The sequence below is a fragment of the Medicago sativa genome, chromosome 2 (assembly GCF_051527215.1).
Source record: "Medicago sativa cultivar Bolivia chromosome 2, Bolivia_mono, whole genome shotgun sequence".
Lineage (NCBI taxonomy): Eukaryota > Viridiplantae > Streptophyta > Magnoliopsida > Fabales > Fabaceae > Medicago > Medicago sativa.
The window spans coordinates 505,422-533,032 of NC_140750.1; the positions used below are offsets into that span (position 1 = coordinate 505,422).

At 32.4% G+C, this 27,611-nt stretch overlaps 2 protein-coding genes and 1 long non-coding RNA gene across 29 annotated transcripts; 2 read left to right on the top strand and 1 right to left on the bottom strand.

Moving 5' to 3' along the window:
- The first annotated feature begins 6,277 nt into the window (after nt 1–6,277).
- Nucleotides 6,278–12,153, top strand: LOC146943348 (putative magnesium transporter NIPA4). 3 transcript variants are annotated; one of them, XM_085747827.1, is made up of 10 exons: nt 6,278–6,409; nt 6,503–6,774; nt 7,989–8,045; nt 8,644–8,734; nt 8,806–8,966; nt 9,060–9,187; nt 9,297–9,434; nt 10,032–10,124; nt 11,502–11,607; nt 11,748–12,153. In XM_085747827.1, exons 2-10 carry the CDS (start codon nt 6,621–6,623, stop codon nt 11,843–11,845), a joined length of 1,026 nt encoding a protein of 341 aa, XP_085603953.1. In that variant the 5' UTR covers nt 6,278–6,409; nt 6,503–6,620; the 3' UTR covers nt 11,846–12,153. The 3 variants fall into 3 exon arrangements, with proteins under 3 accessions (XP_085603953.1, XP_085603954.1, XP_085603952.1); XM_085747828.1 differs by having other exon boundaries at nt 6,278–6,388; XM_085747826.1 differs by having other exon boundaries at nt 6,278–6,774.
- Nucleotides 12,154–13,590: 1,437 nt separating this feature from the next.
- LOC146943349 (etoposide-induced protein) lies at nt 13,591–24,040 on the top strand. 3 transcript variants are annotated; one of them, XR_015027996.1, is made up of 12 exons: nt 13,591–13,869; nt 14,127–14,277; nt 14,648–14,700; nt 15,800–15,934; nt 16,053–16,116; nt 16,210–16,295; nt 16,376–16,458; nt 16,953–17,029; nt 17,370–17,485; nt 18,342–18,447; nt 18,662–18,818; nt 23,996–24,040. XR_015027996.1 is itself a non-coding variant. In XM_085747829.1 (11 exons), exons 1-10 carry the CDS (start codon nt 13,703–13,705, stop codon nt 18,406–18,408), a joined length of 999 nt encoding a protein of 332 aa, XP_085603955.1. In that variant the 5' UTR covers nt 13,591–13,702; the 3' UTR covers nt 18,409–18,447; nt 18,569–18,734. The 3 variants fall into 3 exon arrangements, 2 of the variants coding, with proteins under 2 accessions (XP_085603955.1, XP_085603956.1); XM_085747829.1 differs by lacking the exon at nt 23,996–24,040 and having other exon boundaries at nt 18,569–18,734; XM_085747830.1 differs by lacking the exon at nt 23,996–24,040 and having other exon boundaries at nt 18,600–18,734.
- LOC146943350 (uncharacterized) lies at nt 19,753–23,992 on the bottom strand. 23 transcript variants are annotated; one of them, XR_015028016.1, is made up of 7 exons: nt 23,099–23,992; nt 22,487–22,997; nt 21,627–21,694; nt 21,380–21,510; nt 21,214–21,287; nt 20,855–20,941; nt 20,268–20,640 (listed from the first exon to the last, which is right to left on the bottom strand). It is a non-coding gene; the product is annotated as an uncharacterized LOC146943350 (long non-coding RNA). The 23 variants fall into 23 exon arrangements; XR_015028015.1 differs by having other exon boundaries at nt 21,627–21,706; XR_015028013.1 differs by having other exon boundaries at nt 21,380–21,572; nt 21,627–21,706.
- Nucleotides 24,041–27,611: the final 3,571 nt, after the last annotated feature.

Consider the following 27,611-nt stretch of genomic DNA (forward strand, 5'->3'; position numbering starts at 1 on the left):
TTGGAACTCAGCATAGTGTTTTCTGAGTTAATTATTCTATTTCAGCTACATAACTTTCTTCTAACTTTTTCTTTGTTATAAAAGTTATAATATTGTTTTCTGTCAAGCTTCCTTGATTTATCATAGATTATATAACAATGATTTAAACTAACTTCAGTTGGATCATGTAAGGTTCATTCCATATCAAGTTAAATGTTAAAGAGAAATGATAAATAGACACACATTTCTAGACACAAATACAACACCATGGGCAAAACAGTAATTTTTGTGTGAATTAGAGGGGCAATTTAGTAATTCTACTCCCTTCTTCCTTTTCGTAATCCTTTCTTCTTCTCTTCCCGACAATCTCACCACACCCTTCTACTCCCTGCAACTGCAATCACTGTATTTCACCACCACACCCTCCATCCTAACCACCATCCTTCCCATCTTCTCTGTTGTTGTCCTCACCACCGCACCCTCCATCCTCACCACCATCACTCTCTTCAGATCTGCTCTCCCTCATGCCATCCTCTTCTCCCTCACATCGTCGACAACCATGACGGTGACGACGGGAAACCACCGGATCTGAGACGACCGGAGTGAGAGACCGAAAATCCAGTCACCGCCGCGAGGTATCTCGTCGCCGGAACATCTCAGTTGAGTCACCGTTACATCCTAACTTATGCCAAACGGGGGCGGTTGTGGCAGTCGGAGAGACAATTGAAGCATGAATAGAAGGAAAAAAGGTTATGTATTTGGTAGAGGAAGGAGATGGTTGTTGCAGGCAAGAAGGAGAGAGGAAAAAAAATTAAAAACAAAAAGTATTAAGCAACAGTAGAATACATGTATGGTGTCGTATATGTGTCACTTGTTTTGTGTTCACTTATCATTGCTGAATATGTTAAAGTATCCTCCTTTGTTTCTCTATGCTCAATTGACTCAAATATCCCCTGTTGGTAATTCTTTTAAATTACATTAAAGAAAATATTATTTTCTTCTTGATTTGTTTCTTTGTCGACTCATTTAGATCATTAGAGTTACAAACCAATGGTTATATATGCATCTCACTTTTTAGTCATGTCAATTTAAGTGGTTAGGAAATTTATGGAATAAGCTAATTACACAATTAGTGTACGGCAGCTTTGCTATTGCTTTCATACTGTTGAGTGTTATACTTCAACCTTAAATTTAGTTTCCATTATAATTAGGGGTGGCAATATGATCCATGAGATCCATATCCATCAAATTCATCCACTACAAAATTCATCCAATCCATCCATCAAACAAAAAAATCTGGTACTGGATTGGTTTGGATCAATCCATTAAAATCTATGGATGGACTTGATCCATCCACCTTATTTTAAAAATCCAATGGATCACCTCTTTAAAATAAAAAAGTCCAATGGATAATTTCAAAAAATATTAATCTTTTTTATTTAAATGATTATATTTTCGATTATCACCTTATTTTTTTAACTAAACTATTTTTTTTAATTAAATCTCATTTTCAAAAACAGCTTATTCAAAACAGCTTATTTATACGTTTTATTCAAAAAAAAAACAGCTTATTTATACAAAACAACTTATTACGATCTCATTTTCAAAAACAACTTATTCAAAATAGCTTAGTTATGCAAACCAGCTTATTTATACAAAACAGCTTATTGCGATCTCATTTTTAAAAACAGCTTATCAAAAGAGCTTATTTATACAAAACAACTTATTACGATCAGATTTTCAAAAACAACTTATTCAAAACAGCTTATTTATGCAAAACAACTTATTCAAAACAGCTTAATTATTCAAAACAGCTTATTTATGCAAAACAACTTATTCAAAACAGCTTATGTAAGCAAAACAACTTATTACGATCTCATTTTTCAAAAACAACTTATTCAAAACAGCTTATTTATTCAAAACAGCTTATGTACGCAAAACAGCTTATTACGATCTCATTTTCAAAAACAACTTATTCAAAATAGCTTATTTATGCAAAACAGCTTATCACGATCTCATTTTTAAAAATAGCTTATTCAAAACAGCTTATTTATACAAAACAGCTTATTACGATCTCATTTTCATAAATAACTTATTCAAAAGAGCTTACTTATGCAAAACAGCTTATTTATACAAAACAACTTATTGCGATCTCATTTTCAAAAACAACTTATTCAAAACAGCTTATGTAAGCAAAACAGCTTATTACAATCTCATTTTTAAAAACAACTTATTCAAAATTGCTTATTTATGCAAAACAACTTGTTTTGAATAAGTTGTTTATGAAAATGAGATCGTAATAAGTTGTTTTGCATAATTAAGCTGTTTTGAATAAGTTGTTTTGCATAAATAAGCTGTTTTGAATAAGTTGTTTTTGAAAATCAGATCGTAATAAGTTGTTTTGCATAAATAAGCAATTTTGAATAAGTTGTTTTTGAAAATGAGATCGTAATAAGTTGTTTTGCATACATAAGTTGTTTTGAATAAGTTGTTTTGCATAAATAAGTTGTTTTAAATAAGTTGTTTTGCATAAATAAGTTGTTTTTGAAAATGAGATCATAATAAGCTGTTTTGCGTACATAAGTTGTTTTGAATAAGTTGTTTTGCGTAAATAAGCTATTTTGAATAAATAAGCTGTTTTGAATAAGTTGTTTTTGCATAAATAAGCTGTTTTGAATAAGTTGTTTTTGAAAATCTGATCGTAATAAGCTGTTTTGTATAAATAAGCTCTTTTGAATAAGCTGTTTTGCATAAATAAGCTGTTTTGAATAAATAAGCTGTTTTGAATAAGTTGTTTTGCATAAATAAGCTGTTTTGAATAAGTTGTTTTTGAAAATCAGATCGTAATAAGCTGTTTTGTATAAATTAGTTGTTTTAAATAAGTTGTTTTTAAAAATGAGATCGTAATAAGCTATTTTGCATAATTAAGATGTTTTGAATAAGTTGTTTTTGAAAATGAGATCGTCATAAGTTGTTTTGTATAAATAAGCTGTTTTGAATAAGCTGTTTTTGAAAATGAGATCCTAATAAGTTGTTTTGCATAAATAAGCTATTTTGAATAAGTTGTTTTTGAAAATGAGATCGTAATAAGCTGTTTTGTATAAATAAGCTGTTTTGAATAAGCTGTTTTTAAAAATGAGATCGTGATAAGCTGTTTTGCATAATTAAGTTGTTACGAATAAGTTGTTTTAAAAATGAGATTCTTATAAGTTGTTTTGTATAAATAAGTTGTTTCGAATAAGCTGATTTTTTTAAAAGAGATCATAATAAACTGTTTTGAATTTTTTTTTGAATAAAACACTTCAATTAATAATACACCTATCAAAAAAAAGAATATACTTTAAAAAAAAAAAGAATACACTTTGATTTATGGATCGGATGGATTATCCATCCATTAAAATCTAATAATGGATGGATTGGATGGACTTTATTCTAATTGGATGGATTGAATGATTTTTTTTAAGAAAAAAAAATAGTGGATTGTAATGGACTAATGGACCTTTTTTGATCCATCCATTAGGATCCAAATCCATATCCATCTGTTGTTTTTGGATTTCCAAACTGTTGTATTTGGATTTCCAAATTCTATTATCTACCGAAGTTGTTACTAGGTTGAGTCACGACCAGGTCGCTCTCTTTAAGACGTTTCGTGGCACTACCCAAAATTGTGCAAGGTAGACTATCAACCACGCCGCCTCCTGGATAAAACAAGCCCAGCTACAACTGTTCGATTAACTACTGCACTGTAGAAAATCGTTCGAGAATTACACCGTCAAATATGGTACTAAGACCACTCTTTAATACTGAAACCACTTTAATATGGTATCATTACCATTCTATTATGGTGCTAAGACCACTCAAATATGGTGTTTCCACCATTCTAACCTCTAAGTTCTCCAAACTATCAATATGGTACTATGACCACTCAAATATGGTGTTACCACCATTTCTCCTCAAATAAAATTATTGAATAATTTTTATATACCGTTAAGATCATTCTTGATTCCGACGGGACATTATTATTCCGAATAGGGACTATGATCTTAAAAGTACTCTTTATTCCGAAGGGACTATGAACTTAAGACCATTCTTAATTCCGAAGGGACATTAAACCGAAAAGGGACTATGGTCAGAAAGGAGTAGAAAAAGGAGAAGGACTTGTTAAACAAGTCGAAGGAGGGAGAAGAGATGAAAGACTCGTCAACACAAGTCAAAAAAGGGAGAAGAGAGAAAGAGTTCCCGACAACTCAATGAAACTCTTTGGTGTGTGGAATGCACTGTGTGAGCTCTCTATTTATAGAGAAAATTCACAACTAATAAGTGAGAAACTTTGGGAACAAGTAATATGAGAAACTTTGAGAACAAGTAACATATTACTTTGCGATTAAGTAATTCACACATTAGATCTAGTACAAAAATATCTTAATTGAGTACTAAAATATATTAAATTTAGTACAAAAATATATTATATTATGTACCAAAATATTTTAGCAAAACTTGGGGACTAAGAAAGCACTTTTTAATAATGATTAAATTAATTATTTATATTTAATTTATCATTTCTAAATAATAAAATATATATCAATATATATTTTTTTTCTAGTGCTTATGTACCCCCATTAATTAGAGGTACACCCCCACTATATAAACACTACTAATGTGTGTGTTCCATCCGATGTGGGACTTCCACTTTTTTCAATTCACACAACACTAGTTCTACCCAACATAGGAATTTGTGTTTAGTCTTTTTTACTCAATTTCCACAAATGTTCCAACACCATCCAATCCATCCATCTTGCCACCCCTATTATAATGGCAGCTTTGCCATGCTGTAAATTTATAATTTTTTCTAATTCTCATGTACTGAAGTGCTTACATATTTGTAATAGAAAATTATTGCTTTCTTTTATGCCCATCACATAGAGGATATAGTATAGTACCACCCTACGACCAAAAGGAAACTCATAAAAGATGATCTTTAGTTTAAAAGCTAAAGAGATGGAAAAAAAATGTATTCAACCCAATTAGCTGCAAAAACAAAGATTTTAACTGCCATACACATATCAGAAGCACTTGGATTCCTGCTGATAGGAAATTAGTGGGAAAAAAGATCTGAAATGCATCCACCGCAAAGAGTCCTAAAATGCCATGGATCGAGATTGAAAGATTCAAAGTAATCAAGGACCATTATTTGGTAATATTACATGTCTTTAGTGAAACCATTTTGGCTATCTAATTGTTTGTTGTCCCTTTCTTAGTTAAAATTTTCCATTTATGGAGCTGTCATATTTTGTGTGAATTATGTAAGGGCTGGGTTAACTATTTTGGATACAAATTTGTATTTGCACCTTTTGCTGGATTGGCTTTAATGAAGTACAATGTTTTGTTTTTAAGCTTGAATCTTGGATTTGATATTACTTTAGAGTAAACCATGTGAATCTGTGATGCCATTTTTATCTTTTTATGAATAGCAGTGACATCCACTTTGAGTTTTCTATATCAGTTCACGTTTGCAGTGGTGCAAAATTAATCTCTCCCGACAAACGTTTCTCCATACGCAAAATTAATTCTCTTTGGTAAATCAAAAGTATCATTTGCATGCAGTGGTGCAAAATTAATCTCTCCCGACAAACGTTTCTCCATACGCATCGGTCACTGATCGAACTTTAAGCTTCGACCAAATAATTAAGTGTTAAATATATTTATGGTCCATACAAAATTATAAACTTTCAAGTTTAATCCCTAAAAAAATCTATTCATTTATAGTATCAATTTGCATTTTATACGAACTATTTTGAAGGACGAAAAAATATCCATTTTTTAGAAAAAGTTTTCAAAAGACGGACTATTCTTACCAACTAAAATAATTATAAAGAACTAAAATCACATTGAAAATTTATATTGACCAAACTTAAAAATTTGCGATTTTATAAGATCTAAAAACATATTTAATCCCATTTTTAATCAACTCTATACTTTGCTTAAAGTAAATAAATAACAGTCTCCGTGAGTTTAACTCAGTTGATTGACAATGCATAATAAATGCAAGAATTAGAGTGGAACACACGGATACTCCACTTCTTCGTATTTTTAAAATGTGTGAACTATAACCATTAAAACTACTTAATAAAAAAAAAGTACTACGTCGGTATTTCTTAAAATTTCTTAAAAAGGTATATATATACATATACATATACATTATATTATTTTTTTCTAAAAAAAAAATATCTGTAACAAAGGAAAAAAAAAAAAAATATTTGTTTTGTATTTGTATTGAAAGAAAAAGGAGGAAGAAGAGAAGGGTATGTTGATTATCGATTAAGCAAATGTTGATGTCGGAGTAATTGATGATTAACAATAACAAGAATGGAGTGCAGTATCACTCATCTTCTATCCACATCGTTGTTATGTTAGTGGTCTCACTCACACTGTAAAATTATTAACTTTTTTCTTTTTCCTTTTCTGTGTGTGTATATGAAATTGCAATTGCAACAAAACATTCATTCATTCATTCCCGATCCAGAGAGAGAAAGAGAACAAACCAATTCTGATAGCTGTATCCAGAACCAAGGGAAAAGGTAGATAATTGATTAGGTGGGTTTGTTCTCGATCCATCTCGCTAGGGTTTTTGATTCCGCGAGATGGCGAGTTCCTCTTCTAGTTGGCGAGAGGGAATGTCCTCTGATAATATCAAAGGTTTAGTTCTCGCTCTTTCATCCAGTTTCTTCATCGGTGCTAGCTTCATTGTTAAAAAAAAGGGTTTGAAAAAAGCCGGTGCCAGTGGAATCAGAGCAGGTTCTATTCTATTCTTCGATCCACTTGCTGCTTCATTTCATTATGTTTACTTCTCATTCTCGACTTCAACTTTCATAAAATTGGATTGGATTGGATTATTAGGTTTTTGCTTAAGATCTGCATTTTTTTGGGGTTTTTACCTTTTCTTTAATGGGTAACTTTAACTGTTTTTCAAACTGGATTTTGCAATGCCAAGCCTTTTCATCTTTTAAGTGTTTGCATAACATTTTACAACCTAAACGAGTCAGCGTAATTTATCCGTTTTCAGTGCAACAAACTAATTGGGATAAAGCTATCTATCTCTTTGATGCTCTTATCTATTATTTTGTTGTGCTATTTGATATTGAGAAACGAGTGATTGGGATTATTTAATTTTCATGGAGAGTATATCAGATGGAGGGTAGTGTCAATATCACTAGAGGCATGTTGAGAGAAGATTCGTGGATTTTCTACTGAGGAGAGTAGATCCGATGGAGGGTAGTGTCAAATCACTAGAGGCAGAGGAAGACCTAGAAAGATTATAGGATAAACTATCAACAATGATCTATATATTAATGAGTTGGACAGGGATATGATACATGATAGAACATTATGGCGTAATTTGATCTGACTCCACTTAGAGGGATAAGACTTGGATGTTGTTGTTTAATCGTCATGAAGAAAATGGAGTATGCTGTGGCCTGATCATGATAATGTTAAAATATGTTGAAAAAACTGTCTACAAGTTAAATTGTTTTCATGTTGTTTGTATGGACATATTTTTCTTTCTCATACAGTTAAATATGTTAACATAAAATGGATGCGTACAGATTAATACTATGAAGCACAGATACAGACGCGGACACTCCAACACCAATAATAATTTGAGAAAATGACATAATTCAGTGTAATCATAGGTGTCGGTGTCGTGTCCATGTCGGACACCGACACATGTTTGACACCGCCGCACACATAATTCAAGGAGTATCAGTGCTTCATAGGTTAAATATGTTAAAATGAAATGGATGCTTATCAACTCTATTGGCTCGGCTTGGTTTGTATACGGAGTGGGTAGGGGGCAAGTTTCGTTTTTCAAGGAACTATTTTATTTTATGATTTTATCTGCGCAATAGTTGTTTTTTTTCCCCTCCTCATATTTGTGTTTCTTGTTATATACCCAATCAGGTCATGCACAATTCAATTGTAACTGACTTTCAAAGAATTATATGTTACAGGAAGTGGAGGCTATTCGTACTTGTATGAACCACTTTGGTGGGTGGGCATGATAACAAGTGAGTCATTCATGGTTCTATTTATTGTGGATTGATTATTGAATTGCATGCTGGTCTATATTTTCATTAAAATGTGTTTGTGCAACATCTTATTGTTTGGTGTTGGTGAACTGTATCTTTGATTTTTCTGTGCATCCCCACAAATCCTGCTTCGTTTTCAGCTTCTAGTGATTTTAGTAGTACAGAAAGTGATGTAGTTCCTATCTAAACTTGTATAATGTTAGTTCCATGCAGAACCTTAACAAATCTTAATAGGGGTGTTCTTCTGTATGTTTTTCTCTCATCGCTGTATGATTTATCATCTCTTAGCAAAAAGTCACAAGTGTACGTTAAGTTATATAAATTTTTGTTACTTATTGTCCAGATTTATTGTAGAAGGATTTTTTTTTTTGGCTAAAGCTTGCATCTTTTCAGCTTTTCTTTCTAATCTTCTTACTTCTGTTTTGCTTTCACACATTTTCCATGGGAATATTTCTACATTCCAATCTATGGACGCCAACAAATTATCCATGTACAACTTATTGATCTGAGTTGCATACATTTATTGATACCAACAAATGGATTAAAGTTTCAATTTTAACATTTGCTTTTTCAACAGTGATTGTCGGAGAGATTGCCAATTTTGCAGCATATGCATTTGCTCCAGCTATATTGGTCACTCCGCTTGGTGCTCTTAGCATTATTATCAGGTATGGCAATTTTAACCTTCATATTTATGCTTGACTCTTTGTAAATTCTGATTTGTGATGATGTGCTGCAGTGCTGCTCTTGCCCATATTATCTTACGGGAGAGACTACATATATTTGGAGTTCTTGGTTGCGCTTTGTGTGTTGTGGGGTCTACAACAATTGTTCTACATGCTCCTCAAGAACGGGAAATTGAATCAGTGCCAGAAGTATGGGATCTTGCTATGGATCCAGGTAGCCATGTTTCAATCTTGAAATGTTAGTCTACTCAAAATATTGCATTGTAATCTAACTACTAACCAAAAGACACAATCTTTTTTTCTGCAGCTTTTCTATTTTATGCCGCATTGGTTATAACAGCTACCTTTATTCTAGTCTTCCACTTCATTCCTCTATATGGCCAGACACACATAATGGTTTATATCGGCGTTTGTTCCCTTGTAGGCTCCCTATCGGTATGTCTCATCATCTAGTTATTGATGAATAGTCCTTGTTTTCCCCCCAGTTCTCCGTTTATTTTTTTCCTTCTTTCTGTATTTATATTGTCAGGTTCTCTTTTAATAGGTTATGAGTGTTAAAGCTCTTGGAATTGCCATAAAGTTAACTCTGTCTGGGATGAATCAGCTAATTTACCCTCAAACTTGGGTTTTTGCTCTAGTTGTAATTGTTTGTGTTCTTACCCAAATGAATTATTTAAATAAGGTATGATAGCTTTTCTTGTTTCTTGATGTTTACATTTATTGGTAATTTTTGAAGTACCTTAATGGAAAACAATACATAAAAATGATTTTTCGGTGAAAAAATAAATCAAGAAAAAATTAATCTGTAGAGAAGTAACGAATACATTATCTTTTTTGCATGATGGTGAAGTTATTTTGCAGTCTGCTGTGGCAGTTATGCTATAAAGGATAATGTTTTTCTTTAAAAACTCCATGTTTTACATCATTATTTATGGAAGAGGATTAGTACATTGAAGTTGATGCCTTATATTCGAATGGCTTGCAGGTGGATAGTGAGTAGGAAGGTCTGATGATGCAAGTGTAATGAATGGTTTAATAATTTAAATGCATATAAATGCAAGTTTAGGTATCTGAGTGGTCTATGTGAAAAGCTCATTATCTCTATAGTTTCGAACTTATGTTTAGGATTAGAATGTGACTTCAATATACAGTTCCTAATCCTAAATGTTTTGTGCACGGTCCTTCTACGAATTAAACTGTGTAGTAACTTTTACACATTGGTACATCTATTTTGGGTGGCTGGCTAATTCATGTGATACTTTTTTTTCTTCTTAATCAGGCACTGGATACTTTCAATACGGCAGTGGTATCTCCCATTTATTATGTTATGTTCACAACATTAACCATCGTGGCCAGTGTTATCATGTTTAAGGTAAATTTTGTTATGAGACTGGTTTATTTTTATTTTAATGACTCCGTAGCTTTTTTTACATTATCCAGATTGGTTGCTTAATTTAAAATCTGTGTTTTCTGAAGCCTATTGTCGAACTGGTTTATTTAAAGCATAAAATATCTTTCTATGTATTATGTATTATTCCATGTTTATGTTCTTCTTGCTTTTAATGTAATGGCAAAATAGAAAGCTAGATATGACACATTATGGCAGAGAAGTTCAATTTTAAGATGATATTTAACGTCATTTTGTGCTATACTTGTCACAAGATTCTTAACGATACTTATATACAGGTTGTTGGCTAGAACTACAATAGCAAACAACCAAATCCTATTTCCGCTTGGTGGAGTTGGCTAAATAAACGAAACAAATATTTCGTCGTGAATCGAGTCCAGTGTGATAGATCATGCAAATCTCAATTTCTCTGAATGGTTTGACTTATAGGCTTTCCTGATCTTCCCTCTACATGTAACTATTGTGCTATCCTCTATCGACTCTACTCCGAATTGGTGGTTTTATGGGTCTTCTTTGCTCATGTTCAAGCCAACCCAAATCAAAACCCTACCATTTTTACTACGATTGGAGTTGCCTCAACTTTCTTTGTAATGATTTTCTCGTTCCATTTCTAGTCTTCCGCTCTATCTCTACTGTTATTCTGCTTTCCCTCTCACAACCTTTCTGCTGCTGCTCTGTCCCTATCGCGACCTCTCTACTTGAAGTGCTGCTGTTGAGCCCACATGATTTAGTGAAATTCATTTGAATTTCAACCAATAGAATAGTGTGTTTTGGGAATAGTTTTTTTTTTTCTTCTTTTTTTTGACGGGGGAAGAGTGTGTTAAAGTGTGCATCATTAACACTTCTCATATTTATTTTTTGTATGAATGGAGTACTTATTTTTGGTATGATACCTAGAAGTATGTCAACCTGATTTTACTTATGTTATAGTCAAGAATCAAGCTTATCAAAGTAAGCGTGTCCCACATATATGTCATAAACTGGTTCCAAAAGAAGAGAGAGATCTTTGAGAATAAATTACCTTCTGCTGAGGCATTTACATCTAGAATGTATGAAAATTGAAAATCATGTGCGTACACATACCTTCAACAGGGTGTAAAACTGCTTTCTTTTTGCTCATTTCTTAAACAAGCATGGAGACTCGCAAATCCTTTGGTACACATTAAGAATTGGTTTTATCCTTCATTTTGATTTTTTTTAAGAGGTCCTTCATTTTGATTTTTATCGTGTTCCAGGTGCAGATTCATTGGTTTAGATATTATATACATGTCAAATATCTGTCTGTCCGTTGTTTGCTAATTTGAAGATTCATCTTTGACTGAATATTAAACTTGTTATCAGGACTGGGATAGGCAAAGTCCAACACAAGTTATCACAGAAATATGTGGGTTTGTGACGATACTTTCAGGAACTTTTCTTCTGCACAAGACTAAGGATATGGCAGAAGGTATGCTCTAGTGATCTCATATGTTGTAATTTCACGTTACTTCAGATTTCCTTCTATTGGGCTCACAATGCACTTCCTAGTGCGGTCCTGCCATCTTAAAACATGATTATTAATGTTATCTTCTTTTACATGCTTACTAGGTTCATCTATTAGACTTAATAAGCATTCAGAAGAGGATGGCTTTGATGATGTTGAAGGGATTCCCCTTAGAAGGCAAGAATCCATGAGATCGCCATGATATATTATTTGCATTACACCTCGAATATCTGAAAAGCTTCAGGCGCTAGGGAGGGACTTTGCCTAGTCTTCGTGTATTTTACTGATTATTTCCCACCCCATAATATTTTTTCCTGATACAGTTTGGAGTGGAAGGATGAGAGTTTCCTATCATTGTTCTTTTGGCCTCCTCATGATTGTACTTTCTGATCTAGTCTTGTACACCTCTCTACACTCCACACTGAAGACAAACACCAATGTAATTTTCTGCACGCTGATTATATATAGTGTACCCCAGTTAAATGAATGTATTCATCATCAAGTTTTGAACTGGACCTAGCAATGTTTTTATCAGTACCTTCCAATGTAACTTAACTAACCCTGTTTCTATTTACACTTGTCAGAGAAAACTATGGAAGTAAGACATTTTATGTAGATTTTAAAATCAAATGAATGAACTGTTTATTACATGACAGTGCCTGGAAGGATTGTTTTAAATACAAATAATATATGATTCTCCACCTCACAAGTCACTCTGGAATAGCTCTATTTGCTGCCCCCGTCCTCCTTTTGGGAAATAATTAATAAAAATCCATAAGCACATTGCTTATTTTCTAGTATTCACCAGGTCAATAGATTAACATTCATCACAGCCATACATTGGTGATGGGCTAGTTTTACAACTTAAAAACCTTTGGAAAAGTCAGTTTAGCTGATGCTTCCATCAGAGTAGTTTTATGCTAATTCTATATTTAAAATGATCTATTTCCATAGAGTTCTCATGCCCGTGCCCTAGGCAAATGCGTGGACTATAGACGAGCTGAAGAGTTGACTTTTTCTTTATGTTCATCTATTTTGGACTGATGTTGGAAACTGGCATAAAAGTCACGGAAAGTCAAGATGCTCTAAAAGGACGTGTGTAACTCATTTGTCTGTTTTAAGATATGACAAATTTCTTGTTATTTCTTTTGCCTGTAAATACTATATGTAGCTCACACGCAAATGGTATGACTCGAGTTTGAACCAGAATACCATAATATCCAATCTAACAATTTTAGAGTTTGGGGTTTGCAAGTTGAATTAGAACTTATGGGTTCAAATTTTTTACTTTAAAAACGCTAATATAAAATAAGATTTTAAGTTGGTTAACAGATCATAACAAAATTTCTCCTTAAAAAAAAAAAAAAGATCATAACAAAATTTCAAAAAGTTAAGACTCGAACCTAAAAATTTGAACAAATTTGCTTATAATCTTAGTTTGGGTTTGACAAAAAATTGAAAGATTTTTTCAAATAATAACTGTTCAATTTAAAGAAATCCAATTCTAATTTAGGGTCTTTTTTTTTTTGGGACCAATTTAGGGTTATTTGTTATGACTTTTTCAAATACTTTTTTTTAAAAAACATTTTTTTATAAACACCGTTTGATTTACGTAGCCGACTTCACTTAATAAGATAAGACATGTTTGTTGTTGTTGTAAATAACATTTTTTAATTTCTCGTGAGTTTAACTCAGTTGGTATGGACAATGCATAAAATATATATTTTTTTACAGTTTCTCTAAAAAAAAGTTTTTAATTTTAAAATTAAAAGAAAAGTGAGAATCTGAATAAATGATAAAAACTACTCCTATTTGAAATAAGTTGTTTTGATTTTTGAGCAGTTTTTCTTTAAAATTATTTTTCAATTAAAATATTGACAAATAGTATTTTAAATTATTAAATTAAATGAAAAAACCACACAACACAGCACAGCGTAGATACTTGACTTTAGTTGTTGTGTAGAACTAGTTTATCGGTTGGTTCCGTAGAAAACATTAATAAAGTACAGAAACATTGATTCTCAGGTTGAAGTGAAAGAAAGAAAGAAGCGTTGATGCGATGCGATCAGGAATGGAAAGGTTGAAGTCCGGTGGTATTCTATGGTTGGAAGGTTTGAAAGAAGCGTGCTGTCTTCATCGTGTTGTTATTCTCTGTCTCAGGTCCAAACCTCTTTTGCTCCGAACTGGACAGTGTTTCCTCCTCAATGGTTTCATTTTCTTAGGAAGGTTAGTTACTTTACTACTACTACTACTACTACTACTACTTATTTCATTGGGCTTAACAAATTGATGTGATCCAACACATTACAGTTAATTCAGTACCAAAGCTTAATCAAACAAGTATTCAATAATAATTGGTTATGTCAATACTTAATCGATTTAATTAAAATAATTAATCCATCATTTAACCCTTATTTTCCTCTCCCAAACCACCAAGATTGGAACAATTCTCTCTCACTCATGATTTCCAACATTTTGTGCAGTATATTCCTCCTAAACTCGGTTGTCATCCCTGCTTTGTGGTGGATATTACCTGATCAATGCTCACAGCTTGCTTCTCATAAACTGTGTGCCTTAGGTGGAACTTTGAAATTTTATTCTTTCTTACGTCTTGTGCTCATTCAGCTCTTTTATGTAAGTATTTTTAAACTGTACATTAACCTTAAAAATCCTTTTGTTGCTTGTTATTCTTCTTCTTCTTTTCTTTCGAATTACTTGCATTGAATAAGATTTACACCAATAACTTGCTCTACATGCTATCTTACATGTTAAGTGAGCTCATTGATCCATACATTGATTTAGAAAAGCATGGCATGCCTAATAGAAGTTTAAGTTTCAAAAGCCGGTGCTTGGCAAGATAGTTGCATAATTGTATTCGAGGATTTTCTCATTTTTCATTGCTAAATTGTATTCCAGATGTCATTCTATATCTAGATTGTAATGTGAAAGCTTTCGATGATGAGCTTGGTTTTCAAACTAATGTTTTCTGGTTGTCTTCCTGCAGGCTCTTTGGTTTTACCCATTATATGTGTTTAGCATAGTTCTAAGCACCCTCTGGTAATTTTCACTTTTTAATCTAGTCTCCTAATCTTTTTTATCATGTTGGATTCATTGTGCTGCCCTTGATAGCCATTCTCCCTGTTAAGTTATTTCATATTTCTTTACATCTGCATTACTAAGAAATGAAATTCCGTAAAGCAGGTAAAATAATAGAAATAACAGAAATAACTTACTTTTATTGATGATACAATAGGAATATAGGATTACACAATGGGTTCCCTAGAAATTTGAGAGTCCTCGGTCTCTCCCTTCAAGAACTCGAGAGCTTGGTCTCTCCCAAACCAATATTCAGTTCCAAATAAAATGGCTACTGATTTTTCATTTGATTTCCCTGTTTATTCAATAACTTCTTAATAGTAACCGCTGCCTAATAACATAATAGTCAGATGTCTAACATATCATAAGAACACTACAAAGTAGATTCATGATATAGCTGGCTAATCCCGTTTTGTATCCATGTATGCAATCCTACCTAACGAGTATTTTCGACTGCTTCTTTTTCTATCTAAACAATGCTGAATTGAAATTCTTTTGGAATTCTAGCTTATGACTCCCAACATAGGTGTCAAGCACATCAATATTGCCAAATAGTGTTAGGCTTCATAGGATAATGTTTATGTTGATTGTCACATGCTCATTGCATTCACAAACGAAGTATTATTGAGTTTGGATTTCCATATCTAATGAAGTATTACAAAATGGTTATGGACTAGTATGTTGTTTTGCTTTTTGTTATCTAAAATATTGGATTGTAGTAAAGGATCCAAAAGCTATGGCCCTGTGGGTTTATTCTGTAGACTTATCAACTAAGCAATGCTACTGAAAGTATGATAGTTTCGAGGGAGTCGTCTTTTAGAGGACATAGAAAATGAATCTGTTATAAGGAGGGTGAATCACTGAGATGGGAGGAGGGCACTTCTTTTTTTTTCTTTCTTTTTTCTCTCGCTGAGAGACTAGGGTTAGGAGTTTTCTCCACTTCTTCGAACTCTTGCTCTTAATTTTTGTATTTGTTTTCTTGTTGAATATATCGATACCACTCTGCCTTTATCAGATAGTATATTTATTCCTACAATAAGTGATAAGGGTATGTTTTTAGGTACAATGACATTGCCAAGTATGGGTATGCCGCAATGGGAAGATCTAAGTTTACTGTGGATAGCAGCTCCGGCCAAAACAACACAGTAACTATGCAAAATGCTTATCAAGCAAAAAGACCATCTGGCCTTGGAGGGTTAGGTTCTAACTAATAGTTACTTCATACTGCTTTTTTTCTTTCTTTCTAATTGATATTGATTCTTACTGAGTTAATCAGAACTAAAAGGTTCAGCTACTGTGTTTGCTTAACCCAGGGTCATGATTGGAATAGGAGAGCAGGTGTACTCGATACTCCTTTTGAGTGTTTTCTTTCTTGAGGTAATAAAATGATTATATTCAGTAAACTTGATTTTGGTTTGTTTTATCCTTTATAGTTGTTTAAAGTCATGCGATTTCTTATGTTATTTGCAGGTTTATGCAACTGGTTTCATACCATACATAGGAAAGGTGCTCAATTTCTTACTTCTTTCGTGGATGTATGCATATTACTGCTTCGAGTATGTGGTCCAAATACACCTTTGCTTAATCTCCTCCTTCACCAATTGGATTCAAGTTTTAAAGTATACTTTTTGATTAGGTATAAATGGAATTTCAACGAAGTGGCTCTTGACAGAAGGCTGGACTACTTTGAATCTTACTGGCCATTTTTTGCTGGTTTTGGTAAAGATTTTAGCCTTTTTCTTTAAAATAACAATTTTTTTCAGTAATTTTCTTAAGAATGCCGGTTTGTTTCACTAAAAAAATATATGTTTAAGATCATACGATCTCTTCTTTTGATGCCTCTCAGATAAAAACAACTTATTTTACAAACCTTCGGAGGAAGTACAGTTCTTTTGTCTCTATATTTTGTAATAAAAATTAAAATAACCGGTTCTTAACATATTTTCTGAGAGACAATATTACTGGTTGTTGTGAAAGGATAGATTGGGTGTATGGGAATGAGGATTGAGGCCTTTCTACTTTGGAAAGTGTGCAAGTACGAAGCAGAATGCCTATAATTTAGTGTTTTTTCCTAGGAGGCTTGTGTGAGATTTAAAATTCAATTGAACACCATTTTCTTGTTGAAGAATATTGAACTATGGAACAGTTTTTTTTATTAGCTATCCTATGGTTCCTTCGTATTTGAGACTAATAAGAGATTTGTGCCATTACAGGAAGTCCTTGCGTTTTGGCTATATTCTTTTTCTCTCCTCTTGTGAGTTATGGGATTATGGCTATACTTTTTCCACTGGTATGTATGACTTTGTTGGTTGTGACCCTTATATTTCTTTTTCCCTCCTTTATTTGGATTCTCTGATGTTAAAATTTTGACTGTCATGTAAGTTTTTGCATCCATCTCTCTCCTTTCATATATTAAATTATTAACCTTATAGGGAGAGAGAAAGATACAAATTTCACATGACACGGTATTGTGAATCTTTAACATTGGAATCCAAACCTATTCTTCCCACATTGAATTTGACTTTATATGCATTTTTTGTATTCATTTTTGTAAATGAAAACTAAAATATCATGCTATGCTATAGTGTCATGAGGGATGTTAAATTAGTATCATGCATTGCATGTTTCAGTTTGTTCTAACTGCAACTGGGTCGGAGGCTGAACAAGAAATATCCTTTGAAAAAAATAAATGGAGAGCTGCAGGAGTGGAAAGGCTTCCAATATTTTATGTTGCAGATAATGTGTCGTAAGCTCTTTATTACTTATTCCTTCACTCTATACTCTAGACAGACATTGCATTATAAAAACCTAGCTACTAAGCAAGTGACCCAAAAGGGTACTTGAGCAATGATTAATATCTAATGGTTTCGTATGTTAGATGAAGTCGTTAATTGCCACTGTAAGTGCAAGTTGTTTCAATAAAGAAGCACGGTGCATTTATCTGTAATTATTTGACAATTTTGAGGCTGTCAAATCATTGTTAGTTGTCATACACTTCCACCATTTGACCCTCCTCTTATTGCCGTCTCTAAATGCTTCGACTTATTAAGTTGAAATATATAGTAAAGCTATTGTGTATTCTCTGTTTAATAAAAATATACACACGGTACACCACTATTGTTGAAAATTGCTACTCGTGAAATGAATTTGTTCAAACTTTATTAATATTGTTATTTCTCATTATTTGACTATCAACAGTGTTATTATTGATCTTTTCCTTTCCTTCTTTATTTTATACTTCTGTAGAGAATTCGAAAACGAATTGTCTAGTGTTAATTCCTAGTTTCAAATGAAAGATCAAGTAACATACTTGACAAGTAATTCTAAGATATTGGATAATTGATCTCATTTTTCATTTATGATATATTTTGGTGATTAAATTATCTGGCACTTCTCCGCTATCTCTCATAACTAATAAGTAATTCTAAATTGGTTATCAAGTTCTTTCTTATTCAGATTTTTAATTAGGGTGAGGTGAGTTTATGAAATCGTTATGTACTTAGCATAGCAATGGGTAATGGGCTGGCTTGATTGTATTATAAATAAAGTACCTATGGAGTTATTATCATTTTAACCAAATGCTTCGATTTTGGTTTATGTAGGATGTGGATTTTATCTCTTTTACCCCTGGAGAAACGGGACCGGATGCAAGACAGAAAAGCGCAATAAGATAATTGTAGTCAAAGATTCTGGCATAACTGACAACTGGTAAGAACACGAACTGTGATTTTGTCCACCGAAGCCATGTCTATTTTTCACTTACAGTGCTTTAATATGCTATATCTATTGGGCATATATAACCTTCCCACTACTTTATCTTTTACTGTAGGTTGGTTAATTTGTTTTGTTCAATGCGGTAGGATAAATTTATTTAACAAGCTGATGCGGTCTGAACTACACACTACACAATTTCCGAATTCAGGTGCAGAAGATTAAAGGCTTAAAGCTACAAACTGCTGCCGGAACTAAGTCAACCATGTTATAGAGAATTTCTACTGTGTAGGATCCGCCGCTACCTTCTACATTGTATAGATTATGCTTAATTTTGGTTGTAAGTTGTAAGTCTTAATTTGTACATAACTAGTGTTGTGCCCGTGCGACGCACGGGTGGAAAACGGTTGACATTCGACTACACGTCGTCGACAATCTACACGATAATTTGTATAGAACTAAATATTACGCGCGTTACAGCCGACGACACAACACATACCAAACGATGTGCACACCACACGAACATAAAAGCTAAGAACACTAAAACTTTAAAATCATCTACAAAATATTCTTGCATCGATTCTCTATTTCATACGTATACACCAAAAAAAAATTCATGCTCATTTTTATTAGTTAAATAATATGTTTGGTCCTATTAGTAAGTGAGTAAATCAATTTAATCTTTATGATGATTATTTAATGTTTCTTAATAGCCGTTCATGATCAAAACACAAGAAAATAAGTACTCATACAATAGGGTCAAATAATTTGGTTTAACACGGCTACCCAAAATTTCTCTTTTTCTTTCTTTTTTTATATCCTTTAGGTGTGCTACTGCAAATATGTCCAATGGTCAAAAAAAGAATGCCAACATTTACACAATACATTTGTCCTTAGAAATGGATGACACAACAATTTTTTTTTTCTTCTTTTATATTGAGACATTGCACTGTCCAGTTTAATCTAAAATGTCAATCGATCCACGAAAACAAAGCTAAATTACGAATATCAATTAAATATAATTGAAAGCTTGCTATTCAATGCTTTTGTTGGTGAAGCAAATAGACTATCATGAACGGCTTGTTGAACATTTCTACAGAGTCAAGAAAGAATGATACATGTATGTATATATCATTTACAAAGTATTATAACTCATTAGTGCTATCCGCTTACATTTTTGCAAAAAGCACGTGCATTAATCAAACAATCCATGGGTATATGAAAGAATCAATACTGGATATACCATAACTTTAAATTTTCAAACATAACCTATATAAATATAATTATGAAATGGGGTTAAGCTAAGCTATAAAAAGAATTTTCCATTATATTTTACCAAAGAGTCATCATCCATCAAATGTCATTTCTAGAGTAGAATGTACAGAGCAAAAGTAATGTCATGAATTAGGTGTATATCATATATGCTCAATAACTGCATATAGATAATGTATGAGAAGTAGGTGTTACATAAAGAATGAGTCAAAATCCAAATCCTAAGAGAAACTAACATGACTGTAAATTTATTTGACAGTATATCCACCTCTGGTAAACAATTTAAAATTAAATGTTGTAGCTGAAGTTGCTTTATCAAGCATAAGGTGCTTCTCCATAGATGTTTCTTGATTGCAGCTATTACACGTAAATGTCTCAACAATCTTTAAACTTGTGTCAAATTTAACCTCATCTTCTATATTAGCTAGTTTCTTATTCTCTTTAAAACCCTCTTTAAAAATAAATGAAGCTTTAAACCAAGTAAGACTTTACACGGTTAAAAGAGTTCAGTTTTCGAAGTTGTAAAAAGGCATGGAGATTTAAACTAACTAATACAGCTTCATAGATTCAAAAAGGTCAGATATGTAAGTTCAAAAACTTCTTTAAAATCCTATTGAAAAAGTAACCTGCTTTTAACAAAGTAATACTTTAAGGTAACCTGCTTTTAAGATTATAAAGCTTTATAACTCAAAAAAAGTCAGATTTTAAAGTTCTAAAAGCTAAAAAAACTTCCCTAGAATGAAAGATATAAGATGAAGAAATGAGTTGGTATACCTTTGTACTTTTTACTGAAAATCCTAAGCTGGGAAACAAACACCAAGCTGGAAAACAAACACTGTCTGATATATGATAATGATGATGGTGCTCAAAATACATTATAACTTGTAGAGTGTAGTTGACCATTGATTGTAAACGAAGCTGCAAGTATAGAAGCTATTTTAATTACAAACCAATTCACAATCACTGAAATGCAAAAAGCAGTGAAATAAAACAAAATAACCAAAAGCATAATATCGTCCAATAGATGTCTTGCATTGTCAACTAAACATGTTTCTCATTATTGAATATCAATTGTGGCTATACTCATAAGAATGTAGCATGAATGCAGTTGTTTGTTTCTCATTGCCTATACCTTTGTTCAGGACAACAATCGTGAAAGTGAATGATTATTAAGCAAAACAAATCTGGTGTGGACAAATAGGCTCGACATGAAACTCCTCTGCAACAAAAAAAGGCCAAATAGAAATAACATGTGAGATGAATGATACCCAACAAAACCCAAAAAAATAAAAAATAAATATAAAGAAAAAATCAAGTAATAAGTTCATAACAAAAGAAGGAAGAATTTGACGCCAAAAAAAAGAATATTTGGTAAAAACTGTTTTCCTTTTCAAAAAGCTTTCCTGAATCTACTTGTACCAAAAAAACTCAACTGAATCTACACACACAGGAAATGGCTTCAGAGTAAAAAGAATAGACAATGACAACAACCTCAACAATTCATACTACCACAATAATCCCATCTCCCTTTAGTTGTACACAATCACTTCCCATTCCAAATTACCCTGCAATTCAATCAACCACCCAACCACAGTCATATTCATAACTCTCATTCCTACTAAATTCCTTCAACCAATCCAGTAACAGTTGCACTTACAATAAAAGTTCCATCGTCAGGTATATCAGTCAGCTGAGCAATGGTTTTCTTTGCATAAAATCGCTAAAACACTTCATCAAAAGACGACCTTACACAGGGAGCAAGTATGGGAACAGTCTTGGATGTCTCAACTCCATCAAAGCCCACCCAGAAATATACCACACGCGTCACAACAATTGATATACAATAACATCTACATCAGAAAATTCCAAAGTTATATAGATATATAATAAAAAAAAAAGCATACCCATTCTTCAATTGAAGAGCCTCTGGAATGTCAGGATTGATCAAGAGCCTAGTTATATTCATCACATTCTGCACAAATGCCTTATATGCAACTCAGACAATAACAAACACAAAACAAAAGTAATATCAGCGAGGTTTTGATACTTGAGCAGATCCATCCCAGATGCAAATATTTATAGTAATTAACAACAATAACAAATGCTTTATCTGCAACTTAGACAATAAAAAACAACAAAATCAAATTGTTATCATTCTGACAAAATGCAACAGCAGAAGTACAACAGATTTTTGCAGAAAAAGGCAATTGAATCTGACAAAACCAAGTTAAACAATTGAGTGAAAACTGAACTCACTAAATTGGTGTTTCAACGGTTAACAATTTGGCTATTCTCTTTTGAAAGAGTTATTGAAATTCAAAATATGAAAAGCAACATTATTTTATCACTTATCTACACTAACATATGAAATTCAAAATACATGACGTGGATTAGATTTGCCAAAATGAAATCTCTCAACACAAACGGACAGAGAACAAAATCTGTGAATTCCCTTTGATTTTTACTAATCCCAACCTCGATTTCTATCTCATGTTATTCAAACTCATTATCTATAAGGTAGAAAATGAAAACAAAGATATAATAAGTCTCCATGAAATTCAATGCTAGTTATAAATTATAAATAAATAGATAAATCAAATAAGCTGAAGTCATCACTTTAGAGAAATCACTTTAAAGTGTTTATCAAATAAGCTAGTTATAATACTTCATCACACTTGTTTGCAAAGCTCTTGAGTTTGGTTGTCTGCTTCAAAACAATGACTTAAACAAATAATAAGAGGTTCTATGGCATAATAACTCAAACCTGCCTTCTCGAATTGCATAAATTATTCTCCATTTTTCATATGTAGCTATAAATTCATAAGTTGACAAAATCACACTAAAACAAAAACTCTTCAACTTGAATGCTTTTAGGAACCGCTCCACCTGTCATATGTAAAGTTTGAGGAGCTTAAAAATACTAACCAAATAAAAACAAAGGATTCGGCAATGCAAATGACAGTCCATTGTAAGAAGATCAGCACTTATATGATAATCTAGAGAAATGAAAAATTTGCAAAAATCATGTGTAGATTCAACATTAGTTTCTTATCCTGAGTCAATTTCACAAACATGTTATGAGCATAAAATCAAATACAAAAAATGATAATGACTTGAACAAACCCAATGCCTAAACCCACCTTCTCTGAAGGCAAGAAACTTACCTGCAATACAGTAGTTCCATTAGTATACAATACTGTATTTAGATTACTTTCCATATTTAGGTCCCAATTCTTCTAAAAAACATACAGCAATTGTTTCCTAGTTGTGGCATCCTATAACAATAACAGAGGGTACGATTCACAATTACATAATTCAACATAATTCAAAGAGGAAAATCACTACCAAGTATGAATAACAAAATGAAAGTAATTACCTTCTCATCAATCAGCAAAACTTGAACAGATTTTGGTTGATCAGGTTTCAAAAAGGTTGGGACTTAATCCTCCATGTCTCTCTACCATGAACCACATCAGAGTTTCGACAAACAATCAATGGATTTTTCCATCTCAAATTCAAAATCAGACCCAAAGTGATATCAGTGAGGTTTTGATACTTGAGCAGAGAAATTCAATCCACCAATCAACTGATTTCTCCATCACACTCAAAACTGATTTCTCCATCACAGAATGAACCTAAAAACTCAATTAACATGAAACCAACAATGAACACAGCAACCAGTCCGCGATGAAACCTAACCTTAAAACGCCAACTTTCCCTTCCGGGCATCACCTCAGACAACGAATCAAAGGAGTTCTCCATCACAGAAAATGGAAGTGGATCTCAGAAACAAAAATTCCACACACACATATGAGAGATGTGAAGAACGAAAGTCGGAACTGCAAACTGATCACAGCAACTAAACAACACGTATATATATTGAAAGGGCATGGGGTAGTATAGAGATTTCACCGCAAGACAGAGTTCAACAACTACGGAACAAAACGACGAAAAACCCGACACACACAGATCAAGTACATCCACAACAAAACAAAACATGAGAATATAGAGGAGGAAAATGACGTACAAACACGCTGGATTCTTCGATAAAGACAAAGGACACAATCCAAAACAAAGCCTGAACCCTAGACAACCATGCCTCACGCCGAAAATCTACATACAAACAAATTCAATCACATGGGGTAGCCACCGGAATTTACGACACTCGAAATGAAATTGTCATTAGTTTGTAGAAGAAAATCGATCCCACCAGAATGTTGATCTACAGGATAAATTGGCCAGGAATGGCTTTTATCTTTTGTAAGATTTATTGATATTCATAACCCTCATCAATATATTATGCAAAATTATCCTTTAACTTTTCTTAATGCATTGCATTTATTTATTTATTTGCTCAAGTTGATCATTTAAGCTTTATTTAATCTCTAATAGGAGGATTCCAAGTGATAAGACCCAATCCCCATAAACCAAAATTGTGAGACTAGCCCTAAGGCTTGCATAACATGACTCTACATGGCTAATACATGAACAGAAATTTTGAAGATAAGAGTATTTAAAAGATTCAAACATGCACTTATCCCTAGAGCACTAAATCTTCCAAAGAATAACCGCAACAATAACCCATATTTGTCAATCTCTATCTTCAACCTCCTATTGTCACCAGCCAAATCCTGGGCTGGGACCAACACCACTGAAATGCAGCTTTGCCACAGCTCCGTAGCCGTAATCATAAAGAAATTGACGATGAACACACAGGAATGGAACCATGACCACACAAGGTAGACCACACAAGTTTAACACCATGACACAATTGCGAGATGAAGAATTGAATATTGGAAGGAACTCTGAGGAGCCAAAACTAAAATCAATTACACACTGCTGTATTAAAAATTGAATCCAACAACCACTTATTTGCCTCTTTCATAGAATAAAATGTCTCACACTGTCACACACCACTCTTTTAGACTCATGCATCTAGCAAGTTACCAAAACAAAGACTCATACATCTAGCAATAACATATTAACTTCAAAAAGAAAAGAAACATTTGATAAATTTGAGATTTGTCTACCTTCAAAGTGATACCAATAAAATCTCATTGGTGAAAAGCTCTCAATCTTGCTAACATTTTATAATAAAATCGAAGAAGACAAGATCACATACATTATACATAATAAGGTTAACAGCATATGTAGGGAAGGCAAATGCCTCCAAAATCTCCTTATAAGACGACTGTCTTCTCTAAATTTAGCTTACAAATCTAATTCCTTTTCTAACTCTTTTCTTACGTAAATGCCAAACCATCTTTTCCAGAACAATGAAAGATGACACCTAATTTGAGACGGAGAGAGTAACATTTTCTCTAATACTTTTTACTTGAAATAAATCTGCTCTAAAGGAGCTCACAGTTCTAGAAAGCAGATGCAAAAAATTGTTCAGGGCACTTTGATATAACGATCTTATAAACCATGTTATACGAGGTAATAGGCTCGAACTCGAAGTCGTTAAAAATAGTGGGGCGATCATCCTACTAAACTGAACAAAAAATAATATTGTTTTTGTCTAAATTCAGTCTCATTTTTCAATTACAAGAATTAAGACTTCGTTGTATCTTGAACATCTCCATAGTTTTAATATCAATATATTGATCTTAACCATTAATAATGTGAATATCAATGGTCAATATACACTCCTTCTTATTTGAGAAAATTACCCTGCTCTTATGAGAGAAGCTTAACTTACATTCTCATCATTTTTTATGTTTGAATCTACACTTCCCTTTTATAATATATAAAATATTTCTAATAGCTCAACTACGAAAGTTTAATACACATAGTGCAAAGAAATCAGGAATTTTACTAGTCCATTTTAAAATGATCAATATTCTAATGCATATTTTTCTCTATTTTTTGATGCATGGTATCATTAAGATAGTTTTAAAATTTGTTATAAAACATTAAGCAATACAAAATAAAATTGAAATACCGGAGGCTTAATCATCTTTTTGGCGTAATGGTTGTTAATTAGTTTTTTCTTTTGCTTGAGTTCGTTCATTCTTGTATTGGATCACGAGGTATATATATTTGTAACTTTTTTTTGAAGGAATATATTTGTAACTTTGTTATGTCTTCTTAGACGCGTCTTATGCTTAAGACATTTTGGTTTGGTAATATATTACTATTTTATGAGACAACTAAAATATAAAAAAAATTGTAGATTTTGACATAAAAATCAAAACAATAGAGAGATAAAACAAAAACCTAATATAAGTATAAGAGAAAAAATTATCATAAAAATTATTACTCCCTCCGTCCCTCAATACTTGACCTGTTTGGAAAAAATATTTGTCCCACAATACTTGACCTTCTCAGATTTTTAAGCAGGATTTGACAAATTTAACCCTTATAAATACTTTTTGTGGTCTCCATGTAAAAGTTTCTAGTGGAACAAAGAAAGTAATCATTACTTAAAAGCGAAAGTTTAAAAATAATAACAAGGGCAATTCAGTAAAAATACCATTCTCTTTCTTTCATCTTTACACTTTTCTTAATCTGTGTGAAATGGTCAAGTAGGTCAAGTATTGAGGGACGAAGGGAGTACAAAAATATTCCCTCCGGTCCTTATTATAAGAAGAAAAACCAAAAAACATCAAAACCAATGCAATCATTAATTAGTGTAACTTTTTTCATACTTTTACAAATATACCCTCATAAAAAGTTGTGAAGTATTAAATACACTACTAATATTAAAAACAAACACATTAAATAAGGGGTAGAAAAGTCTTTTAAACAATAAATATACCTTAAAAGTTGTGAAATTTTCTTATAATTAGGACCAAATTTTTTTTTGAAAATTTTCTTATATATAGGATCGGAAGTAGTTGTTCAAATAACATTTTTTTTTGGTCTCAACTGGTTCAAAAGCAATACATAAGTAGATGTTATTCAAATTTTCATTTAGTAGATGTTAGGGGATAGTTTGATTTACTCCCTCCGTTTCAAAATGAGTGTCGCTTTAGCCAAAAAAATTTGTTTTAAAATGAATGTCACTTTCAGTTTCTAATGCAATAATAACTTTTTCTTTTCAATTGTACCCTCCAATTAATACTCTGCACACTACTTCCAAAATATTACTTTTAAAACTAACCAATATTCCCTCCGTCCCGGAATAACTGACTCATTTTCTAAAAAAAAGTGTCCCAAAATAACTGACTCATTTCAATTTTCAATACAATTTTCATCATTCCCAATACAATATAACACTAAATAATTACTACTTTTATCATTCCCAATACAATATATTCCACTTTCCCCTTTATTTATACATTTTTCTTAATATGTGTGAAAAACAAAATTGTGTCAATTAAATTGGGACGGAGGCTATGAAGCCCCGATACGGATACGGGTACGATACGATACGGGTACGCGAATACGTCAAAAATTTCAAATTTAGGATACGATACGGCTTGGATACGTTTACAATTTTTTTTAATATATATATTAGACATAAACGCACAAAAAATAAATAGCGTGAAATCTTAAAACTAATTACACCAAGTCAAAATACAATGGACCATTCACCAACTAAGATATCCTTTAAACCAAAACATACCATATAAACAACCTGCACTATGATGATACCAAGGTAGTATGAAGATAGTCACCCTTTTCAAGTAATGGCCAATATAATGATCCCAATTTACAAAAATTAATACTTGTGATCAAAATACAAATAAAAATTTTAAATAAAAATTAAATTAAATCATTCGGATACTTCTGGGATACGTATCCGGGAGTATCCTTAACGTATCCTTAAGGTATCCAATATATTTTTAAATAAAAATTAAATTAAATCATTCGGATACTTCTGGGATACGTATCCGGGAGTATCCGCGGAGTATCGGTATCCGATACGTATCCGACACGGGTAC